Consider the following 25,020-nt stretch of genomic DNA (forward strand, 5'->3'; position numbering starts at 1 on the left):
GGTAGCAGGTGAAGGACCAGGTTATGACTGGTACCAGGCATTGGAGGAGAATGCTGTTACCACTTGATCAGAGCTAGCAGGTCGATGCCATTTCTGAGCTAATGGAAGTGTGAAGGAAGGAAGGGGTGCCTGTTGATACGGCGCCTGTGATTTAGAGCTGTGTGCAGGGGTGAAAGCAACTTTATTTCTTACAGGTACTGTCCTATCGCACCCCTCTCCCGAGACGGCCCTCGGGGCAGGAGTTTGGGGAGGGGTTGCGATACGATTGTACCCGTAAGAAATTAAAATGTAGGGTGGAGTGTAGGGAGCTCAAGGCAGGAGGTGGGGAGTGTCAGGGGGTGGGGAGGGGTGGCTTAAAACAGGGAGTGGGGATGTGGGGGGGCAGGAGTCAGGGAAAGGGCTTGAGAGTGCAGGGGGCTCAGGCCAGGAGGCTGGGACTGTGAGAGTGTAGGAGTCAGGCGTGGGGTATGTGAGGAGGGTTCAGGGCAGAGGGTTGGGGTGTGTGGAGGGGTGCAGGAGTCGGGGCAGGGGCTGGAGGTGTGGGGGGTGCAGGGCAGGTGGTGGGGGTGGAGGGGTGCAGGAGTCAGGATTGGAGGGTGTGAGGAGAGGATCAGGGCAGGGCCTTGGGGTGTGTGTGTGTGTGTGTGTGTGTGTGTGCGCCCACATGGGGCTTTAGCCCTGCTGCCCTCCCTAAATAGCGCTGGGAGCTCAGGATTCGGGCAGTCCCGGACTGGTGCAGAGCACGCCCCCAGCCAGCCCCTTTCCCCTGGCTGCCTGCTGCTGATGTGGCAGCCTGCAGGAGAGCCCTGAGAACCGGGCTGGAAGCACTGTGCCTCCTCCTGCAGCTGAGCACCCCGTCTGGCTGGCTCCTTCTTGCTGGAGTGGTGCCCCAGGGCGCCCCGGTTTACTGTTCCCTCTCGGTGTGTATTGTACGTACAGACACACACACACACACACACACACACACACACACACACACACACACACGTCATTGCACTAACTAGTCAGAAAAATGTGGAGGCAATGGCGTGCCACTGCCAATCCCTGACTCTATGTCATCCCTTTAAAAACGTCATGAACGCTAACAGCACCAGAGACAAATACTAGATCTTTATGGTGTTTCTTTCTGAGTGCGCAGATCCAAGGCAGGAGGATCCTTACGGCCAGCACATGAATTACTGGGATCAGAACTACTACCGAGACCCCCGGCATGACCAGGACACCAGCCCATTTGGGCAGAATGATGCGGCCCAGTACCAGTAAGGTTGATTAGAATGGGAAGGGGAGAACCTCATGCCTGTGCGTGAGCTTTGCAGGCAGATTTCCAGCGTCCCCTTTCGAAGCCTGAGCCATCCCCGGTGATGGCCGGTTGTGCTGTCAGCCAGGAGGCACTGGGTCGGAATGGCCCAGTCTGGTAGCCCCATGAACCCAGAGAGGTTTGCCTAGTGAGCAGCGACCCTTCCAAGTACAGTCTCAGTTGTGCCGCCGGCGGCTCCGTTGGCCAAGCCGTTTTGTGTTACTGTGTCTACTTAGGGCTCAGTGGCTCTGCTGCATCTTGTCATGGTAGTCAGAGTGTCACTGTTAGGTCACTCCAGCAATAGCCCGTCAGTTTCCAAGGCGTCCTCTCTTGTGTGTAAAATCTGGGGTGGCCAGGGATCCCCCAGCATCGCTGTTGGCGCTGCTCATCACATGCTCCCCCCCACCGAGCTCCCGAAGACACGGGCAGGGAAGAAAGGGCTCCCTGGGCGTAGCCAGTTTAGCATGGGGCTAGTATTCTAGGGTTCGTAGGGCCTGATCCAGTCCATACTGGAGACAACGGTAAAACTCCCATTGACTTCGAAGGGCTTTGGATCAGGGGTCTGGATTAAAAGCAGCACTGGGCAGGGACACCCCGCGGGAAGCAACGATGACAGTGCCGTGCGTTTCAGCGGCTTGGCCTGTGTGATTGCAGCCGGAAGACGTCGGATGCTTAGGGCCAGATTGAAGAAAGCTCTTACGGCAGCTAGTGGTGCAGCCAAACCCATGAGGGGCCTGTGTGTCTCTTTAGGGGCCTCCGTGCCTTTAAAATCCAGCCCTTTGTACCCAGCTCTTCCTCTTGCACGGAGTCTCTTCTAGCGAGCCAGTTCTGTGGCTTCTCATTTCCCATGAAGAAACAGAGGGGGGCTTCACCCCATCTTCCAGCACTACACATGCCACTGGCTTTTCACCTGGCATCAGTACTGCAGCTCGATAGCTAGGCCAACAGCCACCGCAGGCCCCAGGATAAGGGGTGCAGGGGGGGAGGAGGGGAGGCTTCATGCCCTGGAAGAGGCGGGGCCTCAGGCCGAAGGGGTGTGGCCAATGTGTCCTGCCACCAGGTGCTCCAGCAGCAATTCAAAGGGGCCTGAGGCTTTGGCCATTGCTGCAGCAGCAGCAGAGGCAGCTGGGAGCTTTGGGCCTGCTTGAATTGCCAGGCCCTGGGGCCACTGCCCCCCGTTGCTCCCCGTGTTGGCGGGCCTGCCCTCGGTAGCGGGTTCTGGGGGCTGGGAGGGCTCTCAGCTATCTGCCCTCATGGCTTGGTGCTGTGTCCCTCCCACAGCTCAAAGGGCTACGGCTCCCGTGAGGAGGGGCACACCTCGATTGCCGGGCAGGAGCGGACGGAGGAGGAAGCCTGGGGACACCGCGTGGAGGAGGCCAGTTTCCAGCCATACGAGGTAACCACAGGGAGACGACTCGGAGGTCTGAGGTTGCTCTGGAGATTTTGCAGCGTGTCTGTCGGTCTGCGAGCCCGTCTAGGCGGCAGTGTTGTTGGAACAGGGACCAGACAATCAGGAGGACTGAGTCCCACACCTGGATCTACTACCAAGTTGCCCTGTGACTGTGAAGCACCCCCCAGTGCCTCAGTTTCCCAGTTTGCAAAATGCGGGTGGTGTTACTTCCCTCCCTCCCAATGTTGGTTCTTTACTGTTTGCAGAGAACTATGAGCGCCTCGCGTGGAAACCTGACAGAAGGGCGATTGAGCTGTCATTTGTACCCCCTAGGGCATCAGGAGGCAGGGCCCATCTTTGTTGCACCTACACCTGGCCCAAAAGGCGGGTCACCAGTGTTCCCTGTAAGCCGAACGCTTGTGCCGCTGTTCAGGAGAGATTCAGATGCCTCCCAGCTGATTAGCAGTGTGCTCAGAGCTAGGTTTTGCGTTTCTGCTAGTGGTGCACATTCACGCATGCCTCGGTGCACAGACAAAAAATTATTCCACATATGGATGGAAAACATCTACACCTGGATTGAAAAGATTAGAGGGAACATTGGTGGTCATGTTGGGTCTCTCCACCCTCTGTTATTCTAGGATCTCCATTTTTGTCCCTTCCCATCCCACATGGCAGGATGTCCCACCAACAGCACATGTACCTGCTCCTTATGACAGCTGTCTAGGACAGAGCATTAGTGACGGGAGACCCCATCTGCAAATGCTCAGATGACCCAGCATGTCTAGAAAATGCAGGCATAAGATCGGAGAGGGCCGCAGCTGGTATCCATTGGTGTGGCTTCACCGAGGCCAATGGAGCTATGGTGATTTACACCAACTGAGGAGCTAACTGGTGTTGATTCGAGCACCAACTAAAAGAGCTTTACACCTTAAAGTGCTTGAGATCATTGGAGATGAGGTGCTGCTGTACCCTGCTCATCCGTGGGGGCTATGTCTGTCCCCCTGTGCCAAATCTCCAGAGGATACAAGCCGGTTACAGCTCTTAGCTTGAGACTTTGGCTGTTTAGCTGAAGCTGGGGAGACTCTAGCTGTGAGCTGTGCAGGTGCCAATCTAGTGCCAGCCCTGGCCAAGCCGGCTGCTGTCACACTATACATGCAAAATGTGCGTGTTGTGCTACGGCTCCATTTCCACCCCTTTGCCAGTCTCCCCTCCCACCCTCTCCATCTGTCTCCCTCATGCCGCCATTTTCTCTGCTTCCCTGTCCCCACGGCGCCGGCTTCTCTTTTCCCTCAGCTCCCCGCCCCACAAGAGCTCAGCCGGCTGGTGCACTACAAGGAGTCTGGCCTCAGCTCCAGCAGCTATGAACTCAGCCAGTACATGTGTGACTCTCCCGGTCAGTACGACGCAGACCCCACGCAGACCTGGAGTCCAGTCCAAGCAGGTGGGTCTGGCCGAAGGGCACCAGGCGTGCGTGGTGAGGGCGGGCGCCCACGGAGGCTCTCCCAGCGATGAGGATGTGGCGCTTGCCCTCACACGTTAGCCTGCAAAGCATCAAAGTGACCATTACATGCTTGGAAATCGGCATGTGGGAAGTACAGGGTGAGGCTGGGCTTTGCCCGGGTACTGTAGGTTGGGCAGGGAGGGGCCCCGCAGGACTGGCGGGAGCGTCCATGGATGGGCATCTGCAACCCAGCGTTAGGTTTGGTAAGGACTCCAGTCAGCTCAGGGAAGGGCAGTTTCCCTGAAGTCAGCCTGGCACAGTGCGTGGTACCCGCTGACGGAGGAAGCTTGGTACTGCCAGGAAGTGTGGTTAGGAGCTGTGCCTGCCCCCTCAGCGGTAACAAGGCCTGCTGGGCGGCTGTGGAAGGGCTTGTTTGTGCCTTTGTTGCTGTTTAGACGAAGACTCGCAGTCCACCCCGCACCACGTGGCGCCCCAGAAGTATCCCCTCCCTCACGTGCCAGTGTGCTTTGGAGCAGGAGGCCAGCTGGTCCGCGTCTGCCCGAACTCCCCTGCTGATGGGCAGCCCGCCCTCGTCGAGATGCACAGCCTAGAGGTAACCAACCACCCAGCCACCGGACACTGAAAGCTGCCAGCCCTTCCCCTGCCCGCTCTGCCCCATAACTCCTCCTACCCTCCCATCCCCCGCTCATCCGTGCCCCGGAATGCCTCCTACCCTCCCTTCCCCCACTCCCACTGCCCCCGAATGCCTCCTACCCTCCCTTCCCCCACTCCCACTGCCCCCGAATGCCTCCTACCCTCCCTTCCCCCGCTCCCACTGCCCCCGAATGCCTCCTACCCTCCCATCCCCCGCTCACACTGCCCCGGAATGCCTCCTACCCTCCCTTCCCCCACTCCCACTGCCCCCGAATGCCTCCTACCCTCCCTTCCCCCACTCCCACTGCACCCGAATGCCTCCTACCCTCCCTTCCCCCGCTCCCACTGCCCCCGAATGCCTCCTACCCTCCCATCCCCCGCTCACACTGCCCCGGAATGCCTCCTACCCTCCCTTCCCCCACTCCCACTGCCCCCGAATGCCTCCTACCCTCCCTTCCCCCGCTCCCACTGCCCCGGAATGCCTCCTACCCTCCCTTCCCCCGCTCCCACTGCCCCGGAATGCCTCCTACCCTCCCTTCCCCGACTCCCACTGCCCCGGAATGCCTCCTACCCTCCCTTCCCCCGCTCCCACTGCCCCGGAATGCCTCCTACCCTCCCTTCCCCCACTCCCACTGCCCCCGAATGCCTCCTACCCTCCCTTCCCCCACTCCCACTGCCCCCGAATGCCTCCTACCCTCCCTTCCCCCGCTCCCACTGCCCCGGAATGCCTCCTACCCTCCCTTCCCCCGCTCCCACTGCCCCCGAATGCCTCCTACCCTCCCTTCCCCCGCTCCCACTGCCCCCGAATGCCTCCTACCCTCCCTTCCCCCGCTCCCACTGCCCCCGAATGCCTCCTACCCTCCCTTCCCCCGCTCCCACTGCCCCCGAATGCCTCCTACCCTCCCTTCCCCCGCTCCCACTGCCCCCGAATGCCTCCTACCCTCCCTTCCCCCGCTCCCACTGCCCCCGAATGCCTCCTACCCTCCCATCCCCCGCTCACACTGCCCCGGAATGCCTCCTACCCTCCCTTCCCCCACTCCCACTGCCCCCGAATGCCTCCTACCCTCCCTTCCCCCACTCCCACTGCACCCGAATGCCTCCTACCCTCCCTTCCCCCGCTCCCACTGCCCCCGAATGCCTCCTACCCTCCCATCCCCCGCTCACACTGCCCCGGAATGCCTCCTACCCTCCCTTCCCCCACTCCCACTGCCCCCGAATGCCTCCTACCCTCCCTTCCCCCGCTCCCACTGCCCCGGAATGCCTCCTACCCTCCCTTCCCCCGCTCCCACTGCCCCGGAATGCCTCCTACCCTCCCTTCCCCGACTCCCACTGCCCCGGAATGCCTCCTACCCTCCCTTCCCCCGCTCCCACTGCCCCGGAATGCCTCCTACCCTCCCTTCCCCCACTCCCACTGCCCCCGAATGCCTCCTACCCTCCCTTCCCCCACTCCCACTGCCCCCGAATGCCTCCTACCCTCCCTTCCCCCGCTCCCACTGCCCCGGAATGCCTCCTACCCTCCCTTCCCCGACTCCCACTGCCCCGGAATGCCTCCTACCCTCCCTTCCCCCGCTCCCACTGCCCCGGAATGCCTCCTACCCTCCCTTCCCCGACTCCCACTGCCCCGGAATGCCTCCTACCCTCCCTTCCCCCGCTCCCACTGCCCCGGAATGCCTCCTACCCTCCCTTCCCCCACTCCCACTGCCCCCGAATGCCTCCTACCCTCCCTTCCCCCGCTCCCACTGCCCCGGAATGCCTCCTACCCTCCCATCCCCCGCTCCCACTGCCCCGGAATGCCTCCTACCCTCCCATCCCCCGCTCCAACTGCCCCGGAATGCCTCCTACCCTCCCTTCCCCCGCTCCCACTGCCCTGGAATGCCTCCTACCCTCCCTTCCCCCGCTCCCACTGCCCCGGAATGCCTCCTACCCTCCCATCCCCCGCTCCCACTGCCCCGGAATGCCTCCTACCCTCCCTTCCCCGACTCCCACTGCCCCGGAATGCCTCCTACCCTCCCTTCCCCCGCTCCCACTGCCCCGGAATGCCTCCTACCCTCCCTTCCCCGACTCCCACTGCCCCGGAATGCCTCCTACCCTCCCTTCCCCCGCTCCCACTGCCCCGGAATGCCTCCTACCCTCCCTTCCCCCACTCCCACTGCCCCCGAATGCCTCCTACCCTCCCTTCCCCCGCTCCCACTGCCCCGGAATGCCTCCTACCCTCCCATCCCCCGCTCCCACTGCCCCGGAATGCCTCCTACCCTCCCATCCCCCGCTCCAACTGCCCCGGAATGCCTCCTACCCTCCCTTCCCCCGCTCCCACTGCCCTGGAATGCCTCCTACCCTCCCTTCCCCCGCTCCCACTGCCCCGGAATGCCTCCTACCCTCCCATCCCCCGCTCCCACTGCCCCGGAATGCCTCCTACCCTCCCATCCCCTGCTCCCAGTGCCCCGGAATGCCTCCTACCCTCCCATCCCCCGCTCCCACTGCCCCCGAATGCCTCCTACCCTCCCATCCCCTGCTCCCAGTGCCCCGGAATGCCTCCTACCCTCCCATCCCCCACTCCCACTGCCCCCGAATGCCTCCTACCCTCCCATCCCCCGCTCCCACTGCCCCGGAATGCCTCCTACCCTCCCTTCCCCCGCTCCCACTGCCCCGGAATGCCTCCTACCCTCCCTTCCCCCGCTCCCACTGCCCCAGAATGCCTCCCTGCAACTCCTCGTAACCTTCCATTGCCTACCCGCACTGCCCCTTGGGCCCTCCCATCACACACGCCCGCTTTGGAGCCCTTGGCCGCAGTGCAGACAGAGGGGTCTCACCCAGGAGAAGGGCTGTTGTGGTTCTTACCGTTCCTTGAATGAGGCATCTGGGCCCCGTCCCAGGTTCTGCCCAAGTTGCTTTTATTGGCAGGGTGCCTCGGGGAGTGACCTGGGATGGCTCTTGTACCCTGTAGTTGTCCAGACAACTGGCCCTCTCAGGCCAGAGACCTTGGACTCACAACTCAGGCGGGACTTTGAGGAAGCGTGGTCTGGTGGCGAGGAGACTAGCATGGGACTTGTGGGATCGGGGGTCAGGCTTTCTGTGTGACTGTGGGCAAGTCCCCCAGCTGCTCCGTGCCTCAGTTTCCCATCTGGGCTAGGGTTGTCATTGTCCTGCCCTCCCTTGCGGGGGTGCTTGGAGGATAAATACATTAAGGATTGTGACGTGTTCCGATGTTGCTGCGATGGAGGTCAGATGAGTATCTTAGATGGATTGTGTTCCACAGTATCTGCCCCTCTTTTCCCCCCTAAGCTCGAGCCTTCTCCCTCCTAAAGGGCTGCAGTTGTAGGACCCAGATCCCATTGCAAAAGGCAATTGCTACTTAGAGATCTGTGGATCAACTGGATGATCAAAGATGGCTTAGAGAAAAGCGTCACCGGTACTAGTAAAGCTATTGTCAAAGCCTGTTAGCTTTCTGACAGGGCCTCTGTCATAGCCTTTGCTCTTGCCTCCTAGGTAATCCTTTATGACACCAAAGAGCAGGAGGAGATGCGCACCTTCCCAGGGCCTCTGGTCAGGTACGGTGTCATTGGAGGAGTACAATAAACCACGCCCCTATGAGCAGCGTTGCTTTCTGTCCTGCAAACAGCTTCTCTCCAGTCACGACATGCACAGCTTGGACCTTACAGGAGGACATTCTAACCCAGAAATAGAGACGAGCCCAACCCATGTAATTCAGATTCATATTTCAAACTCCCCAAAGCCATTGGATATTCATCCCGGGGGTTTGGCTAGGCCCTCTGTAGAGATAAGGACCATCAGCAAAGTTCAGGTGCAGATTCAGAAACCCCCCCGCGGTTGTTTGGATTTGTGGGTTTGCTCTACTGCAGAGTTTTCCAAACTGTGGTCCGTGGCCGGTACCGGTCCTTAGGAAAAAAATACTAGGCCTCAGAACAATTTTTGAGAGAGCCCGCCTCGCTGCCCGTAACCCCCAAGATAAACACCGCGCTGAACTCCCAGTGTCAACGGAGGTAGTGTGGGCTTCCTCTGGGGTCAGGGGCAGTTCTGCAGCTGTGCGCCAGGTCCCGGGAGTGCATGGGCTGCTCTTTCCCCTGCCCCAACAGCCAGCGCAATACCTAAAACGCCGGTCCATCATGCGCTGGGAACTTTGTTCCCCAGCTGCCTTCCTGCGCTCGGGGGAGGCATCAGGCGTGCAACGGACCAGCGTGTCAGGTACCGCGCTGCTGTTTGGGGGACGGGGGAGCAGCCCACGCACTTCCTGGGCCTTGGCAGCTACAGGATCCCCAGGTATCGGTCCCTGTCCCCTTTCCTGCCCGCGACCCCCACAAGTACCCTACCCCAGCACCCACCAGCACAGTTGGGACCACATTAGTGAGGTTTGAGAGGTCTGCAGGGGTTGTGTTTTTGTATCTCACTTGTGTGGCCCCGACTGACTTTTCTGTTGGCACAGGGGGCTTTGGGAGGATCAGAAACAAGTTATTTGCATATTCGTCATTTGCTTAATGAATATGCAAATATGCAAATAAATGTTACCGGTCCTCCAAAAGCTTGTGAATTGATTTACTGGTCCCCAGTATCAAAAAGTTTGGGAACCCCTGCTCTACTGGGAACGTTCAGAGAACTTTGCTTGACTTGGTTTGACAGTTTGGTTCTTAGTCTGTAGCCAAGTCCAGGCAAACCCGGCTTGCAAGAAGGGCTTGTGGAACATCCACGGTCTTTGTAACATCAGCAGCTTGGCCCAGCAGGAGTTTCTGTCCTCTCACGTGCTGCAGGACTGAACCCTGATGTTTCACTTTTGGGAGTGCAGAGAAATATCGTCACTTGACCCTTTGTGTGCAGTCAGGTTTGCTCAGCATCACGTTGGTTACACTGAGGTGTCATTCGGTCACCCGTGAGAAAAGCTGAGAAAAACGAAAAATACAAAATCACTGAGCAAGCTGAGAGGCTGGGTGGAAAGGTGGAGGACTAGATGCACAATAGAAGGAGCCGGTATTAGTGGAGTGGCACAGGAGGTGCTAAGAGTCCAGTCCACTGTGATGTTCTCTGCAGATAGATTGATCTGGATCAGGTTAGAAATGCTAGAGGTGCCCCAAAGAAGGGATTTCAGATCCATTCTAAATCTGTGTGCCTTGGCCACCTGCAAAATGGGAATAATGATGAGCAGCCTTCTTGCATGTTTAGAGAAATTGTGAAGGTGTTGTTGATACGCTAGTGAGTATCTCTGCTTTTCTACCACTCTTTGAATTTCTGGAGGCCTCCATGTAACTCAGAGGGTCCTGGGAACCCTCCCCAGTGCTGTTAAGGACGCTCTGCTTTGCACTCCCCAACACCTCCTTTGCCCCATTCTTTGATCCCGCAGGGAGGACTTGCACAAGGTGGACGTGATGACGTTTTGCCAGCGCCGAGTGGCCACGAGCTGCGTTTCGGAGACTCAGCGAGGCCGAGACTCAGCCCTGCTCTGGAAACTCTTGGTGCTCCTTTGCCGGCAGAACGGGGTGTGTGTCTGTTCGGCGCTGTGATGCGCGCCAGTCCCTTTCAGTCCTTTTGGGTCAGTTCGGGATGGCTCCTTGTAAGAGTCCCTTTGTAAATTGGAAGCAGCCATGTGCTGTCGGTCGGGAATAAATAACTGCAGCTTACACCCCCCCACCCCTCCCATTAATGCTGATCACTTTAGTGTGGCCCAGCGCACCAGGGACATGGAAGATTTCTCTCCAGGACTCCTTCCCAAACCAGGTCCATCACCTTTGAAATACCAATGTTTCAGCAGCACTTAAAGGGGCACTGAAACATACTTTAGGAACCAGCATTTGTGTCCAGAAGGAGACTGGTGTATTCAACCCAGTCCGAGGCAGATCTGCCACTGAATGTTAGGGGGAACCAGGACCAGGTCACTGAGTTCACTAAAGTTGGGCTTTTGCTGTTATGCTCATTGTGGATGATTCCTTGCCTTGACTTTCTCTCCACTAACACTGTGGATATGGGATTTAGAATAGAATCTTTTCCAGGGTACTCACTAGGATAAAAATCATATGCCACCAACCCTCATGCTTCAGGGCACAGACTGATCAGGACTGATGGGTCAGGAAGGAATTACTCCCCATAGTATGGTTATATTTGGCACGGTGCATTTGGGGGGATTTATAGCTACCTCCATATTATGCAGTGTTGGCCACTGGCTGAGGCTGGATACCGGACTAGATGGGTTCCTGATTGGGGCTAACATGCTAGTTCTCATGTTCCTTCATTTCCCCGTGCAGTCCATGGTGGGCTCAGACACAGCCGAGCTGCTGATGCAAGACTGCAAGCGCCGGGAGAAGTATAAAAGGCAAGACCCAGTATCCAACTTGATCAATCTGACCGATGAAGAGTGGCCCGTGCAGGGCTCCGGGACACCAGACCTCCTCACTGGGGAGATACCACCCAGCATGGAGACACCAGCGCAGAAAGTGGAAAAGTTCACCAAGCTTCTCTTCTATGGCAGAAAGAAAGTAGGTAGCATGCATGCCCACCTGTCTCCAGAGCCATTGACTCCCTGCTGCTCTCGGTCTGCAGAGAAAAGTGTTGGTCCTGCAAGTTCACAAGCCCCGCTTTGTCATTGGTGGGGGGGGGGGGCAGGTCTGAACAGTGCAGCCCTCGTAATTCCCATTGGTGCTGGCAGAGAGACCTCCACAGTGCTCCTGTAACTCTCATTGGCTCGGCGAGTCAAAGGATCAGGCCTGGGTCTAGCTCTGATTGTAGTGCAGAGTTTACGCTCCCTTGGTCCATTCTACCACTGGCTAGTCTTTACAAGGGGGATCTTGTGGGCGGCAGAGGCTGAAGATGGTCCCTGTTCCTGGATTCAACCCTGAAAATGCATTAGGGCAAAAATGTCTCTCAGTTGTGCTAGCAATTGCAGGAGTCTTGCTGTCGTAACCAGCATGACAGCTAAACCTTAACCAAGTTGTTGTCTCGTGGACATGGCAGGGTGCTGGGACTAGGCTTGCCAGATACCTTCACAAAAAATCCCGAACAGGACAGGGGAAAAAACAGGCACCAAACTTGTTGAGAAAAAAAAAAAAAAAAGGATGCTGCACCTTTAAATTCTTGCACTCTCCGCTTCCCCCCACCTCTGCCAGATGCGGAAGGGAAAAATGGCCCCGCCAGCCTTCCGTCCAAGAGAAACAGAAAATACTAGACATGTATTTTCTGTTTTTTTTACCGGACAGAAGACGTGATTTCCAGACTGTCAGGGCAAAAACCGGACACCTGGCAATCCTAGCTGGGACAGTTTGTGTAGTGGGGATGCCGAGAGCCATTGAACCTCACTGTAAACCTTGCATGTGATGGGAAGCCCTAGGCCAGGGGAATCGGGGTCTCAGAAAGTCAGAGCGGTGTGAGGGAGACCCAGTATCAGGCTGCTTTTTTGTCTCCTGGCTGCAGGAAGCGCTGGACTGGGCCATGAGAAGCCAGCTGTGGGGTCATGCCCTGTTCCTGTCCAGCAAGATGGATCTGCGGACCTACAGCTGGGTTCTGACTGGGTGGGTAGGAGGTGCCAGTACACAAGAAGCCTCCCTGTGATTGGCCACCTCCCCTGCCCTTCACAATTGCCTCACCTCCCACTGTGCCCAGGCCTCACACAACCTGTTGTCTCTCCTTACCTTGGAGATGGGGGGTGGCGAGTTTGACTCCCCAGGCCGCCAGTCTGCAGGCCTCACTAACATTAATATATTTAGCTTCATAACAGCCCTGTAAAGCAGGGAAGCGTTATCCACACACAGAGAGGCTCAAATTGCCTGCGGTCACAGAGGAAATCTAGGCAGGCAGGGAGTCGAGCCCACACTAAGCTGCGCCCTAGGCAAATGCTCTAACCACTAGACCCTCCTTCCTTTCTGCTAGCCCACTGGCTGTGTCTCTGTTCTTGGTTTGCAGGTTCACCAGCACGCTAGCTCTCAACGACCCCCTGCAGACTCTCTTCCAGCTCATGTCCGGAAGGATACCTCAGGCAGCCCTGGTACTGAATGGGAAAGCGTCCGGCTACTTTGGCACCTTGTGGTGGGGAAGGGCAGGAGAGCAGGGCTCCGGGGCCCTCGGCACTGCTTCATAGACCGCCGTCTCAGAATCACCGATCTGTCCTTTAGTCTGTCCACGGCAGCGAACAGCAAAGGAATTGGCCATTTTTCACGGCGACCCAGTATTATCACTGGCACGAGGCAGCACAGTGGAGAGGGGGCATTTGTACCTGGGTGGCTCCCAGAGACAAGACACACTTGTGGGAAGGGGGCTGTCCTGTGAATATGGGACGGGTGGCGGCCCCCGTATAACCAGTGACCCCTGCTAGCACCCACACGGTGACATTCCTCTGTAGGAATCTGAGACAGAGGCGATGCTGGGTAAGAACCTAGCACGCTCCATAGGATTACGTGGCAGCGGGATCACAGGGTGGGGGAGGCATGGAACTGTCTTGTGCAAGATCTCTGGGGAGGCATGAAAGCGCACAGGGGCTGGAATTTGGGGGGGACGTGGGATGCTCAGGCTGACGGGGAATGCAGAGCACATGAGGAGGCCCGGCGCAGCTGTTTGGCGTGGAGGCCGACGCACCTTGTCGCTTTATCCCCAGACAGCCTCCCTTCCCTTGTGACGTCCTCATAGTTCTGCGCCTATGTCGGCCGAGAAGCGAAAGCGGCCGAACGATCCCTCCCTCTTTCTTTGTTTCTGCTCCCAGTGCTGCGGGGATGCCAGGTGGGGAGACTGGAGACCACACCTGGCCGTGATGCTGTCCAACCAGGTTGGAGACACTGAGCTGAACCACCGGGCCATCGTCGCCATGGGAGACACCTTGGGTGAGGAGAGGCCGGGAGTGGTCCCGGCTGAGTGGCTCGCACCGCGCGTCAGATGGGCCTCAGACTTTTAGCGTCCTCCATTACAGGAGATGGGAGGATGGGGACTTAAGTGGGTTCAAAACCACCCCGACGGAAATAAGTTTAGTCTCGGGTTCTGTCCCCTCTGTAGAGCCATCCACATCGTCTTCACGGCCTCACACTGCTGGGCCCCTTGGGAATAGGGCTGGTTTTACGGGGGAGCGACAAGGGTGACTGTCCAGGCACCGTGCTCGGCGAGTGTGTGGTCATGGTAAAGAGGCCAGGACATGGGGGGCGGGTGAGGCTGCAGAAGGGAACTCAGGGCCATGCGGGTAGAGGGAGCAGGGCCCAGAGGTCCTGGTAGGGCTGGGAAGCCTGAGGAGGCAGCGGAGGCAAGGGCACCAAAATACAGGTTTGCCCAAGGCACTGTTTTGCCACCAAATAGACACTTGGATAGTCAGAGGCCACCCGGGAGGCACAGGTGGGCGGCTGAAGTTAGACTCCTAAATGAGAAAGCAGCGAGGAGTCCTGTGGCGCCTTATAGACTAACTGAAGTGTTGGAGCATAAGCTTTCGTGGGCAAAGACCCACTTCGTCAGATGCATGCTAAATGAGAAAAGGGCCTTGCCGGGACGCTGAGCAAACAGCTGCTGCCGGCCCAGGCGTGTCTCTTACACGAGCCTAGTTCAGGGCTTTAATTCTTCTGTATGTGTATGGCCCCACCCCCGACCTATGGGGCTGAGAGAGGCCGTGTGAGAAGAGGTGGCCGGCAAGGTGCCCGCAGCGTCAGCTGAGCCCACCAAGGAGTGGTGGGACGGCTGGCTCTCCGCTCCGCTCTCTTGGCCCGCCTGGGTGTGAGTCTGGGAATTGGTGGTGTCAGTGCCCACCCGGCAGGAGCTATGAGTAGGGGCCACTTGTGTATATTCACAGAGCTCCTGGCCACCTGCTCACCCCAGAGCCATCAGATGCCAGCCACTGGTGTCACCAGCCCTTGCATAGATCATTTTGGGGGACTGGGGTAGCTGAATTCCCTGCCCTGCTGCTTCAATCTTTGCTTCCAAGCAGAGGTGACCCATGTCTGCAGGGCAGGAGGGACTGGGGTGGGGGGGGAAGTGAGGGCATCCACCTTCAGTAATTAAAATCTAGGGTGCATGTGACAATCTAGGGAGACATATGACCCCCACATACCCTCCCCATGCATCACCTGTGCGTCCAAGCTGAACTATCCTTTATTTCCCTCTTTAGCTCCGCTCCATGACTGAGTTATTAAATCACTGCACAGCTTCTATTGAAGTGACTTAAGATGCCTTGGCAGCACCCAGGGCTATGTAAGCTGTGGGGAACACGTGTGTGGATGTTTGTGAGCCTCGACGAGATTGTGCGTCTGCACCTTTCCATGTCATTGTGTGGTGTGTGTACCAGGGACTGTGTGTCTGTGTAGTTCCACCCAAGCGTGTATATCTGCTTGCATCCCCCTGCCCAGACATCTGTGTGTGTCTGGCTGCCTTGACATGGTCCTTGGCAGTGTAATTTATGTGTGTGTGTGTGTGTGTCGAGAACATCCCTGCTGCCTTCGTGCATGGGTCACAGGTGTGGGGGACAGAGGAGGGGACTCACTTGGCTTATTTTTAGAGCTAGTTAGGTGGCGTTAATGGTAGAAAGTCTCGCTACAGATTTTGCTACCTTGAAATTTCCTCGTGAAACGAAACAGGAGCCAGACACTTGAAGGCACATGCTGCTGCTGTCCAGTCAGGTCATCCAATTGAACATGAAACTTGATTAGTAGCAAAAAGGATGAGGGGCTTGCTGGGGGGCTGGGGGCCCTGGAGGGTCAGGGTGGGGCGAAGGAACAGCTGTTTTGCCATGTGTGCATTTGGCAGTATTTGTGTTGTGACTGGCTTTTGTCTCTTTTCTCCCTGTCCAGCTGGGAGAGGGTTAATAGAAGCGGCTCACTTCTGTTTCCTGATGGCCAATGTCCCTTTTGGTCACTACGGGGTTAAGACAGACCGCATGGCCTTGCTGGGCAGTGACCCCAGGTGAGTCATCGGAGCAGGCGGGGGGCTCCTGCAGGTATTTATGGCCGTCATGCCTAGGCGGCAGAACAGCAAGGACTTTACAGGCAGGAACTAATGCTCCTCCCAAGGAGACCTAGTTTATAGTTTGGCAGGCAGACACAGACCCCGGTGCACCCTGCTAACCTTGCCACAGAGCGGCACACTGGGCTAATGGCCACAGGTGTATTGGGAACGGTGCCATCAATGGGGCCAATTCAGAGATTTCGGGGAGGGAGGGCAAATTCCAGTCCTTTTCCCCCCCGCAGCATCATTGACCCAGTTCCATCCCCTGCCCATTTCCCCCCCCCCCCCCCACAGGGACCCTGGGTCTCCCTCGGCTGGCAAGTTGCCCTGCTCTCTTACCCACACAGCACCCGAGCCGGCACACCAGGAGTTGAGCACACCAGGGACGGCCGCCCCGTGTGCCCAGTCGCAACGCCACCGACTGACATTTGGGCCACTCGGCTGAATGGACGGGTGGTGGGTGGGTGACATTTCAGTGGCTCTGCAGCCATGAACAGCGGGGCTGAGAGCCACTGTGGGCCTAGGGCAAGGTGTGGGAGGTTCCCCCAGAAGGGGCGGGGCCTCAGGAGAAAGGGCGGGGCCAAGGGCGTGGGCAGCAGGGATTACCCCCACCCCTCTGTGCTCACCACAGCAGCAGGCTCCGGAGCGAGCCGGCAGCTTGCTCCGCCCCGTCCCCACTGCTCCAGGCAGCGGAGGGAAGCCGAGTGCCCAGGCCGCCACGATGAAACGGAACACAGCAGGCTGGGAGATGGAACAGACCAGGCTGCCGACTTGCTCCGGCTCCAGCCACTGCGCTGTGTACGGGAGCCGGAGCAACTCGACCTCTGCTGCCACCTTGCACCAGGCCCCCCAGATAATCTCCCAAGCCACCCTGGGCCCTGTGGGTCCCATCCATAGAACAGCTGAGGTGGCTGCTGTGGGGTTCCCCAAAGCGTAGGGCCTAGGTCACCTATGGACCATGCTTTGAAGCAGCACAGCATCCAGGCAGCAGCAGTGTGCAGTGCGTGAGGGCCGAGCGGTGTGTGGGCAACAGTGCGTGTGATAGTGTGAGGAGATGTTCTAACACCCGTGAACATTTGCCTCTGTGCTCCTCCCCTGCCCTCCAAGCCCCAAGCCCCATAACATACATACCCCCCGCCAGCATTCCCTGTAAGTTGGGCACTCTAGAGATTCCAATGCTGCCCAGCTGGTTGGCAGAGCGCCCACAGCTAGGTTTTGTGTTTCTACTCGTGGTGCACATTCGCACATGCCTTGGTGCACAAAATTTATTCTGCACATGGGTGGAAAAAATCCACAAATAGGTGGGAAAGATTAGAGGGAACATGCGCTCCCGCCCACAAATATCAGTCAGGAACTGGTGGAAACAAGGAGCAGTCCTGTTGCACCCTTAGAGGCCAACAGATTTATTAGGTCATCAGGGGTAAAACCCACTTCCTCAGGTGATTAGGGTGTCAGCTGGGGAGAACCCCCCCTGCCATTCCCTAGACTGCCCACTGGATGGCACTGTGGCTCTAGTTCTACAGGGTCCCTCCTGGTTCTGAAAACCTGCCTGCCCAGGGCGGTGACTACAGTTGGGTGCCTCCACCTGCTTCCTTTGGAGAAGCTCTGTATCTTCCAATGAAGGTCACTGCTCAGCAGCCCCATATCACAGTGGGGTCTGAGTGCCAGCATCAGCCTTTGCATCTGGGCAAAGTGGATGTAAACAGCTGCCCATCTCACAGAGCTGGAAGGGACCTTGAAATGTCATTGAGTCCAGTCCCCTGCCTTCATGGCAGGACCAAATACCATCCCTGGCAGATTTGCCCCTGATTCCTAGTTAAATTCACAACTCTGTAGGATTGAACTCACAACCTTGGGTTTAGCAGACCAATGCTCAAACCACTGAGCTACCCCTCCCCACATTGGCCAGTCACTGTGCCCAGTGGCAAATGGCCATGTGGAAAGCAGGCCCATAGTCCTCGGGGGTGCCTCACAGAATCCCCACTCGCTGAGTGCAGTAGTTTGCCCTATAGAGACACCATTGTTTCTTAAGGGCTGGCGTTTCCAGAGTTCAAGGCAGCCCGCCTCCCTGAGGGCCCAGCCAGAAATCTCCCTAAAAAATTCCTGCCACGTTACTAGCACGCCAGACTGCTCACAACGAAGGGGTTTTAACCGACTCTGCTTTTTGCCTTTTATGCTGTTTTTTTCCTTTTTCAGCACTGCCCCATTTACAAACACCACGTCACATCCTTAGAGCATGCTCAGGGGCTTATAGTAAATGCATATTAATGCTGCAGTGTTTTTTTGCTGCCGTGTGGGTGGGGAGGGGGTTTGTGTGGCTGGGTTCGGTGCCTCCCTGCTTTCTAAGACGGGATTTGACTGGCTGTAGCATTAATCAGTTCCACTTCTGCGCCGAGTCAGTTTATCATGCTGAAGGTTGGCTGGGTGCGGGACGGACACTCGGTATCCCAGCCACGCAGGCTATTCATGGAGAGCAAGAGTCTTGCCTTCTGTCCCGGAGCTCACCTCTCGGCCTTCTCCTTTCAGCCAGCCCTTTGCACGGTTTGCCACGACAGAGTCTATCCTGAGGATGGAAATCTTCGAGTATTGTCAAACGCTGCGACACCCCAAATCCTTCATCCCCTCCTTCCAGGTAATGGAATCTGTCAGGTACGGCCAGGGCCTTAGATGCTTAGAGTCACCGGCGCTCACTGTGCTGTAACGTCACCTCTCTGCACAAATCACAACCGAATGCATTTCTGAAATGCCCCTTGCCACGGACTACGGCGTCACCTTATGTTCTGCATTCAAATGGCCCCTAAACTCTGCTCTCCTGCATGCCTCTCTTCCCCTAGTGTTATTTACCGAGTGAATTCTTCTCTTTTCTTCTTCCTCCATCTCCTGGCTAAGCACCATCCTCAGTTTCCCCTCTCGCTGGCTGGGCTGGGTATGGCTGTGTGTATTCTCCCCCACGGTAGACAGCTCAGGACAATGTCTCGAGGGTGAGGGGTGATTTTCATCCCCTCTGTATAATGAATCTGGGAACTTGTGAGAGTGTAGGATGTATTATCATGGGCACCACACGGGCTTCCTCAGCCAGTCCTGCCAGCACATGTCAATGCCAGCCCTTCTGTGTCCTTGTTACTTCAATCCTACTCTTCCTCTGCCAGTGCATCTCAGCGCTCACCCGAAAGGTGCCCTGCTATTCCATTCCTCGGTACTGCGCATGGCTGTGTTGATGGCCAGCGTCCCCTAGCCACCAGAATAAGGGACTGGAATTGCTCTGTGCCTCAGTTTCCCCATCTGTCTAAGGAGTGTGCTAACTCTCACCTGTGTCGCTGTGGGGTTGTGAGACTTTCTGTAGGATTTGTAAAGTGGTCAGGATGAACGGAACTATAAAAAGCCAAAGGCCCCATGTCCAGATCCACAATGGGATTTAGGAACCTAATCCTCAGATTGAGGCGCCTAAGACCCATTTTTACACCCTGCTGTGACCCACAAAAGCCCTACTCAAAGCTGCTGAATACTGTGGGTGCCTAAAACTCACTCGGGGCCTAAATTTGTTTCTGCCTTCCAAGCTTGTGGCTTCACTGTAGACACCCAGACTCCTGTCTCCTGCCTGATCCCCAGAGCGATCCGTGGCCTGGAGGAAAACAGATGTTCATCCACCTAACATGGTGCTGGGTAACTTGTGGCCGATTGGGGTTCTATGTGTGGCCTACAAGACATTTTGTATCTCTCAGCCCGCGTGCAGGGTGGCCAAATTCCTCTGGTTTCCACCTGTGTCGGGTTTTTTTCCTACCAGTTTTACTAAAGTGGCTCACACATAAAGCCAGGGCTCATGAAGTGAGGGGCGGGCTGGCTGCTTTTGTCCAAGGCAGTGCTTTTTTTGTGACAGTACTGCCCGGTACACAGTACCGGCACCTCCTTACCTCTGGAAAAAACGTAGCGTACCGGCATTTCTGTACGCAAATGTTCAACAGTTGTCTTAAAGGGGTCATGTCTCTTAAAAGGGCAATGCTGGCCCCACACCGGCTTTTTTTTTTTTTCTCAACAACTTTTCCCCTGGAGTACTGGCACCGTTTTTGTTTTTTTTTTAAACCAAAAAAGCACTTGTCCTTGGTGATTCTCAGCCATAGGGCTCTGCATGGTCCAGATGTGCTCCGTCTCTTTTATCATCCAGCAACCTGGGAGGCTGCGGCTCTTCCTTTCTAATGCAAACCTGCAAAGAGTCACCTTCCAGCCAGACTCCCTGCCATGTGCTTGGCAAGGGGCTGCCCTTGAAACCGAGCTGGAGGGCTCGCGTCCCGTGCCGAGCAGAACTGTGACGGATGCGCACTTGGCACCGATGCAGAGCAGTCAGAGATCAGGCCCTCCCTGGGCCTGGCAGAGCTTCCTCAGGGGAGGGTCTTTTGAATGCACTCCCCTTCACAGCTCAGCAGAGCATGTGTCTTGTGAGTTTCGGGGCAGAGTTTTTGCCTGGCTTTCCTTTCTCTGAGAGCCACTCATAGCTGCTGTACTTTTAACATTGTGCACAAGCCTTGAGCGCTGCCCAACCCAGGTGAATCAATCTATATTTCTGGTGAGGGTCCTCCCCTACCGATCTGCTGGCCCATCTCTCCTGGGACTTCAAACCCAGCCCCACTGCAATTCCAGCTGGAGGCCCGAGGGCGGGGTGGGGGGAGTGGGCAAGGGCGAACCAGCAAGCCTGCCACAGTGGATGGTGGTTTTGTGAGATGGACAAACGCTCCTTACAGATCACAATCAGTCTCACTGCACCTAGGACTGGAGCCTGTCTATTCTGTGTCTTTCTAAGCGGATGTGTTCATGCGGCATTCCAACATGCCATGACGGGGCTGGACAGTACGTTGGAATTTCATTGTCCGAGCACTGAGAGGCGCCCCCACCGCGAGGCCAGGGGCAGCGCAGATGTCTAGGGAGAGAGAAAGTCCGTGTCCCAAAGTCTAAACAGAGAAGACGGGCAAAGGGGAAACAGGCACAGAGAGGGAAGGGGCACAGAGCCAAGATTTGCCCCTGCATCTCCCGACTCACAGTTCTGTGCACTGTCCATTACATGAGTCACACACCTCCAGCTGGGCTGTCTGGGGACCTCACCGTCTGAGCCGCTGGGCTGCTTTTTCCTTCTTTTTCCTCTTCCCCCCTCGAACGCTCATTTTTCTCCTTCCTTTCCCAAGGTGTATAAACTCCTTTATGCGTCACGCCTGGCGGACTACGGTCTCACCTCCCAGGCCTTGCATTACTGCGAAGGGATCGGCACAGCTCTGCTAGACCAGACCCAGGCCCGCCACCCGGTGCTGCTAGACCAGGTTATCAAGGTGCGTCTCTCATAACCAGCTACGGCGTGGCTTCGGCTACGGGTGGGAGAGTTAACTGAAATGTATAATTGGTGAAGTCCCGGTCCTGTTGGGAGTTTTGCTCTTCGTTTATGTGAGGCCAGGGTTTCAGGGATGCTGTCAAGCTGCCTCGGCCTGTGTTTTACTCACAATCAAGCCTTCTCTTGCGAGGAACATGGGTTGGGCCCACAAGAGCTCAGCTTTTCTGAAAATCAACTCCCCGCCTCTATTTGCTGGCGGCAGGGCCGCATGATGACTTTCGTGGGCCACTTCTGCTTTCGTGGGCCCCTCCCACCATAATAATATCAATATTAAAAATTATTTTTGATATAACTTTAAATACTTCAACATTTTTTTTCTGTTTTAGGCAAAATGTAATAGATTGTCGTGGGCCCTAAAAGTTTCATTTTTTTCTGATGTGAGAAAAAATTAAAACACTTTCTTCTACCCTAAGCGTTAATTTTTTTTCTTCTGATTTTAAAAGAAATTAAAACATTTTTGTAGGCCCCTAAAAGTATCGTGGTCCCTAGGCACTGTGCCTGCTGTGCCTAATGGATAAGTCGGCCCTGGCTGGCGGGTGACAACTAAGCTCAACCCAGCGCCGATGTGAGTCCTTCAGGATGCGGTCGGCTGTGCTATCTGGCTGCCCCTGGTAATTCTTCTGCAGCAGCTGCCTAAATGAGATATGCGCAGGCCTGGCCAACGGTGCTGAAACAGGGATGCAGGAGCCAAGTCGAATGTCAAATAAAGGGCAGAGGAAGGGGGAGGGGAGGAAAGGACACAGCGCTGCAGCAGAAGGAACTCACACTGTGAAGTTTCTACCAAGTTGGAAAACGGTGGGGACTTCTGACTAGGGATGTAATAGTGCAATTGATTAATGGATTAGCAAAAGCTTATCGGTCAATGCTATAGACTACACACGTTTCTCCCCCTCCTCACCGCCAGTACATTTTTTAGCAGGCTGGCTAGTAGCCCGGCTCAGTCCTGGCTTGCAACAGGTCTGGAACCTACCCCCGCTGCGACGCGGCATTTAAAATGTATTAGGAGCCCGGCAGGCAGGCAGTCTGGCTCAGTCCTGGCTTGCGCCAGGTCCGGGAGCTCAGATCCTCCCCGGACAGGAGATGCTGCCACCCCGGGCTGCTGCCTCTCTATCAGAGGCAGCAACATAGGGCAACAGGCAGCCGGTCTGTGAGGGGAGTTGTTTTTTAAACTGGCTCCCCTCGCAGACCAACTCCTGCTGGGCAGCCCACGCTGCTGCCTCTGATACAGAGGCAGCAGCGCAGAGTGGCAGGGGGCTCCTCAGGAGTGGGGCCGGAGCAACCGGCTGCTGGCCCCACCCCCCGGGTACTTTAGAATAGTCAAGTAACCGATAAGAATTCATGAGGTTAATTGCCTAGTCAATTAACCGATATTTAACATCCCTACTTCTGATGCTGAAATCTGTGTTAAAGAGGTTCTTGATGTTTTCCTCTGGAATGCATCATTCCGGGATAATGTTTGTGCAGTCTGTTGCAAACTCAGGTGTGGCAGCTGATTCTGAGGACGGTTGTGTGTGGCCCATAGCCAGCTCCGGAGCTATTCATTATGAGAACTGGTTTGACGTGCCTTAGAAGGAACATGCCACCTGGAATCACAATCTCCCCGCAACTGCCGGGTTTGAGGCGTGTTCCTGGTTGTCAGAGCTGCATATTGTTATTTTGCAGTAAGGTGTTGCAATTTGCGCAGCTGCTGGCGCGATTAAAGTAGGCAAGGGTCTTTCTTTTAAACCAGAACACGTCCCATTCTGGCTGGTGTGGGATGGAGTTAGAAAACCAAGCCCACCCCTTTGTCCCCCAAAGCCAGAAGAATGAGCAGCAGCACCGCGCTCTGACCTAGAGGTTTTCATCAGTCGATCTCAAAGCGCTCGACAAAGGAGGTCAGTCTCATTGTACCCATTTCCCAGCTGGGGAAGTAACGTGTCGGGCCAGGGCTAAACCTCGAGTCCTTAGCATGCTTGTGCAGTGCACAAGCTACTAGACTGCCTCACCCCCCTTTCTGCAGCACGACCGTGAGGCATCATCAATCCCATTCATCTGCCTTTGAGTCCTGTTTCCTTCTAAGGCGCCATTGTGTGGAGCTCTGGGAACGATACACTCCAAAGGATCTCCCCTGAGATGCAGCTTGTGGTTGCCACAGAGCAGATTAAAGGGAGACAGGAAGAATGCTTAGGTAACGCACACCTGAGGCAGGGGCTATGAAAATCCCCGTCACACCAGCCCTAACCCTCGATTTACATAATGTTACAGCGCTTACCCAGATCCACCTGTTGTGGAAACCTAATTACTCTAAGAGTCTTGCAGATGGGCCGGGCTGCTGGGAATAACACTTCTCCTGGGAGAACGGGCTTTTAGATGAAAAACCAGCACGGCCATAGCCCCTCTCTCGTCTTTGATGTTGCAGATTGTGTTGCAAATTATGATCCGCGTTAGTATTTGATTAAGACTTCCCTTCCTTTGAAGCAGGGATGACTGACAACCAGGTGTTTGTTCACTAATTCTGGATCAAAGCACATATTAGCTTTTGGATTAAACACCCTCCCATTTAGGAATAATCACACTTTTAATTTCTTTTCTCTCGGTGTTGGTTTAGAATGAGCCCATGTCTGTATCCAATGTGAGCTGACCCTGTCAACCCGGACAGCTTCTCCCAGATAGTTCCGTTTGCTCGTGCGCCGGGAATTTTCCCTTTTCTTTGTCTGTTAAAGTGTGTCTCTGTCACCTTCTATGGAGCAGTTTTTATGAGTGTGTCAGTTGCAGAGTCATGCTCAAGGCCATGCAGTGAGTCGGTGGCAGAGCAAGGAGTGGAAGCCATGAAGCCTGACTCGCACACCTGTGTTCTAGCCATTGCAAACACTCCCTCTCCCTCTCACAGAAGTTATGTGGCTAGAGCCCAGGAGTGGAAGCCAGGAAATTTGGGATCTCTCTGATCCCACCAATGGATAACTGTGTGAGCTTGGCAGAGTCACACTGATCGCTTTGTGCCTCAGTTTACCCACTTGGAAAATGAGATTCACGGTAGTGACCTAGCTCACAGAGGTGGGGTCAGTAAAGTCCTTTGAGATCCTCTGAGGGCAGGTCAGCTGTTTGTACAACACCTAGCAGAGCAGTTCTGGGGCCTCTAGATGTTACTGCAATAGAAATAATAAAGGTGCTGTATAAATGCCGTGTGCTAGTCTTATGTATTCATTATGAGGAAATGCTGCACTCGTGAATAGCTTTTCCCTGGTCCGTGGACCTAGCACCTCGTTAATGGCTACGGCTCTCAATCTGTGCACTCTGCATCCCAGAGGTTAACATGCTTAAGCATCTGTTCCCTACCACTGCACAGCTCGCAGAGCAGCTGAAACTCTCTGACCCGTTGCTTCTGGAAAGACCCGAGCGAGAACAGAACCTGGAACCAGACTGGCTCATCCAGCTCCGAGCCCTAGGCCAGCAGTGGGAGGTGAGTTTGATGGGAGTGGAGGGGGTGGGGGAAGGTCCTTCCATCATGTTTCATGATTGCCGCAGCCCTCTGGGGTGGGCAAAGCAGGATGTGCCGTGTGACAGTTATTCCGAAATAGCTTATTTTGAAATAGCACGTCTACACTACAGGGAAGCCTCAAAATTAGTCTGAGGCAGGCTCCCCTAATGCCGACGTGCTCTCTCGATTTAGAGCCCCAGGAGGCACTGGGGAGGAATAACTTAGAACGGCCCTGGGGAGGGGCTGTTTCGAAATAGCGGCAGTGGAGCATCGACACACGCCTCATTTTGAAATAGCTACATTCTTCGTAGAATGAGATGTACGGATTTCGGAATAAGCCGCCCGTTATTCCGAAATTATTTCGAAAGAACGGAATGGCTGTGTAGTCGCTCGCGTTGTTATTTTGAAATAACGCTCGTTGTCTCGAAATAACGGTGCAGAGTAGACACCCCCTAGGGGACCAGATATCTGTCCCCGTGTTTTGTCTCTCTCCCCTCCCTGT

General features: G+C 56.0%; 1 protein-coding gene across 6 annotated transcripts in view; it reads left to right on the top strand.

Moving 5' to 3' along the window:
* Positions 1-25,020, top strand: part of SEC16B (SEC16 homolog B, endoplasmic reticulum export factor) — a 42,116-nt gene that overhangs the window by 8,445 nt on the left and 8,651 nt on the right. For 5 of the 6 annotated variants that reach the window (XM_075936882.1, XM_075936884.1, XM_075936886.1 and 2 more), the window contains exons 4-17: positions 1,139-1,259; positions 2,579-2,693; positions 3,981-4,128; positions 4,584-4,741; positions 8,269-8,330; positions 10,133-10,268; positions 11,031-11,261; positions 12,193-12,290; positions 12,682-12,763; positions 13,475-13,592; positions 15,534-15,645; positions 18,214-18,319; positions 20,862-21,002; positions 24,387-24,500. In XM_075936882.1, coding sequence (XP_075792997.1) covers positions 1,139-1,259; positions 2,579-2,693; positions 3,981-4,128; positions 4,584-4,741; positions 8,269-8,330; positions 10,133-10,268; positions 11,031-11,261; positions 12,193-12,290; positions 12,682-12,763; positions 13,475-13,592; positions 15,534-15,645; positions 18,214-18,319; positions 20,862-21,002; positions 24,387-24,500 — 1,742 coding nt within the window. Of the gene's footprint in view, positions 1-1,131; positions 1,260-2,578; positions 2,694-3,980; positions 4,129-4,583; positions 4,742-8,268; positions 8,331-10,132; positions 10,269-11,030; positions 11,262-12,192; positions 12,291-12,681; positions 12,764-13,474; positions 13,593-15,533; positions 15,646-18,213; positions 18,320-20,861; positions 21,003-24,386; positions 24,501-25,020 lie in introns of all 6 variants that reach the window. The other variant, XM_075936887.1, reaches the window with a different exon arrangement.

This window comes from Pelodiscus sinensis, chromosome 9, assembly GCF_049634645.1.
Source record: "Pelodiscus sinensis isolate JC-2024 chromosome 9, ASM4963464v1, whole genome shotgun sequence".
NCBI classification, from domain to species: domain Eukaryota; kingdom Metazoa; phylum Chordata; order Testudines; family Trionychidae; genus Pelodiscus; species Pelodiscus sinensis.